Below are 2,500 nucleotides of genomic sequence, written 5' to 3'. Positions count from 1 at the left end.
GACTAACAAGGCTCAACAAGGGTTATGACCTCTGAACTTTCCTCACAGCATTTTACTCTCTATTTACTCAAAATACAAAGCTTACAAATGATTTCACTGCTCTTGTGTATACTCTGTGCTAAGGGTGTATCCACATTGTTCCTTTAATACTATGTTCAAAAATGATGCTTATATATTTTCATTCTTGTAACATCAAAAAAAATAATCATATATAAATAAGCACTGTTCATAATAGAAGTAACTTGGAAATATATCAAAATTTCTTATAGTAAAATCATATAATCACTTTCTATAGAATATATTTCATATAACTTACCTATATCTTTAAAATTCAAAGTCAACATAACTGTTAGTATGGTTTCACTGGGACATTATCCTCTATCTCTAATCGTGCAATCAACTATTATTACCTGTGTTGACTGTATGTGTGTATAAATGTGTATATATGTGTATATATGTATATGTATATATATATATGTATATATATATGTATGTGTATGTATATATATATATATATATATATGTATATATATGTATATGTATATGTATATATGTATATATATATACTTTGATATATATATATTATATATATATATATATATATATTATATATATATATATATATATATATATATATATATATATATATATATACATTTGTGCCTATGTGTGTGGTGGTTTCGTGTAAGTTTGTTTGTGTGTGTGCATAAATATGTTTCTCTCACAAATTTACTCATATACACTTATATGGATATGAGAATACACACATACATTCATATTCATACATACATATGCACAAACAAAACAATACCTGAATAAGACAAAATCCACTTCTCTTTATTCTCGCTTCTCTCCAATCACATCATGTAATCTACACTTAACCCATCTAAAATCACATTGTCACTTTAATACCTTGCTTGCTTAATTTAAAAAAAAGGAAAATTAAAAAAAAAGAGACAAGATATAGAAAGAGACAGAAAATTCCATATACAGGGAGAAAGAGAAAGGGAAAGAGAGAGGTCTAGACATAGAAATAGGGAGAATAAGACAGTGAGAAACAACTTCCTCCTCCTCCTCCTTCTCCTCCTTCACCTCGGATTTAGTTCACTGTTCACTTGGTAGTCGTTCTCTTGGGTGGGTTCCAGGTGGCAAGGAGGAGGTGGATGAGGTGTGGTGACGAATGCTTGGATGTGTGATGTTGAACACAAGGCCAATGCGTAGGAAGAAGCGTCGAAGAACAGCTCGTAGTTCCGGTTTGAGGTTAAAACACATAATTTCACACAAAAACGGATAATAGTTGGAGGCATGAGCAGCAAACTGGGGAAAAAAGTGGGTCTTTTTATTTTCCTTAGGCAAGTAATGATTTCCAATTTTATGAATCAATGAATAAATTATATAAACTTTCATATAAGAAATTATCATCAGCTACCTCTATCTATATATTATATACATACATACATTATATATATAAATATATATATGAATATATAGATATACAAATTTAACCTCCCTGACTGTGACTTGATCTCGGGTCCTCAGACTGAGAATCCCGGCTTCTAATCATTACACTACACGACCCACTAAAAAAAATGTCAAACCAGGTGCCTTATAACCACCATTGAAGTTACCTATATACTCTTGGCAGAGCAGTGATACTGAGGTTTTACAGACAATCCCCATGGGCACTCGGCAGCAATGAATTAGTGGTAGTTGTAAGGCACCTGGTTATACAATTCTTATTTGTATATCTATATATAAATATGTGCAAACATGTATACATACACACACATATATATAAATATATCTTATATATATTATATATATATATAATATATATACATATATATATATATATATATATAATATATAATTATATATATATATATATAATATATATATATATATATATACATACACATATTTAAAATGAAGATATCTAAATATAAATAAATAAATAAATAAATATATATATGTATATATATATTTATATATTATCAATTACACACAATATATATATACATATCAATGTGTATATATAATATATATATAATATATATATATAAGATATATATATATATTCTATATATAAGTATACATATGTATATATATAAATATATATATATATATTATAAATATAATATACATATCTACAATATATATAAATATATATATATATACATAATATATAAATATAAATATATATATATATATATATATATATATATTGTATATATATACATAAACTACATATATATAAATTATGATATAAGATAATATATATATTATATATACCATATATATCATATATATATACATACATCTATACATACATACATACATATATATATATATAAATATATATTATATATATATATATATTATTATATATATATACACATATATATTTACCTATACATATACATATACTTGCATCTGTGTGTAATATATATATATATATATATATATATATATATATATATATTTTTTATATATATATATA

The 2,500-nt window shown here is 24.4% G+C and overlaps 1 protein-coding gene across 7 annotated transcripts in view; it reads right to left on the bottom strand.

The window, feature by feature from the left end:
• The window catches only part of Sec71 (ADP ribosylation factor guanine nucleotide exchange factor Sec71), a 59,847-nt gene that overhangs the window by 1,718 nt on the left and 55,629 nt on the right, over window positions 1-2,500 (bottom strand). For all 7 annotated transcript variants that reach the window (XM_086548728.1, XM_086548732.1, XM_086548730.1 and 4 more), the window contains one exon: window positions 1-1,317. This exon is cut by the window's left edge. In XM_086548728.1, the coding sequence (XP_086404854.1) occupies window positions 1,105-1,317 (213 nt within the window). In that variant the 3' untranslated portion in view covers window positions 1-1,104. The remainder of the gene's footprint in view (window positions 1,318-2,500) is intronic.

The sequence above is a fragment of the Penaeus japonicus genome, unplaced genomic scaffold, assembly GCF_977035675.1.
Source record: "Penaeus japonicus unplaced genomic scaffold, GWHDUDI00000001_assembly GWHDUDI00000021, whole genome shotgun sequence".
NCBI lineage: Eukaryota > Metazoa > Arthropoda > Malacostraca > Decapoda > Penaeidae > Penaeus > Penaeus japonicus.
The sequence above is the reverse complement of the archived record's forward strand: the minus strand, read 5'-3'. Positions and strand labels throughout refer to the sequence as shown.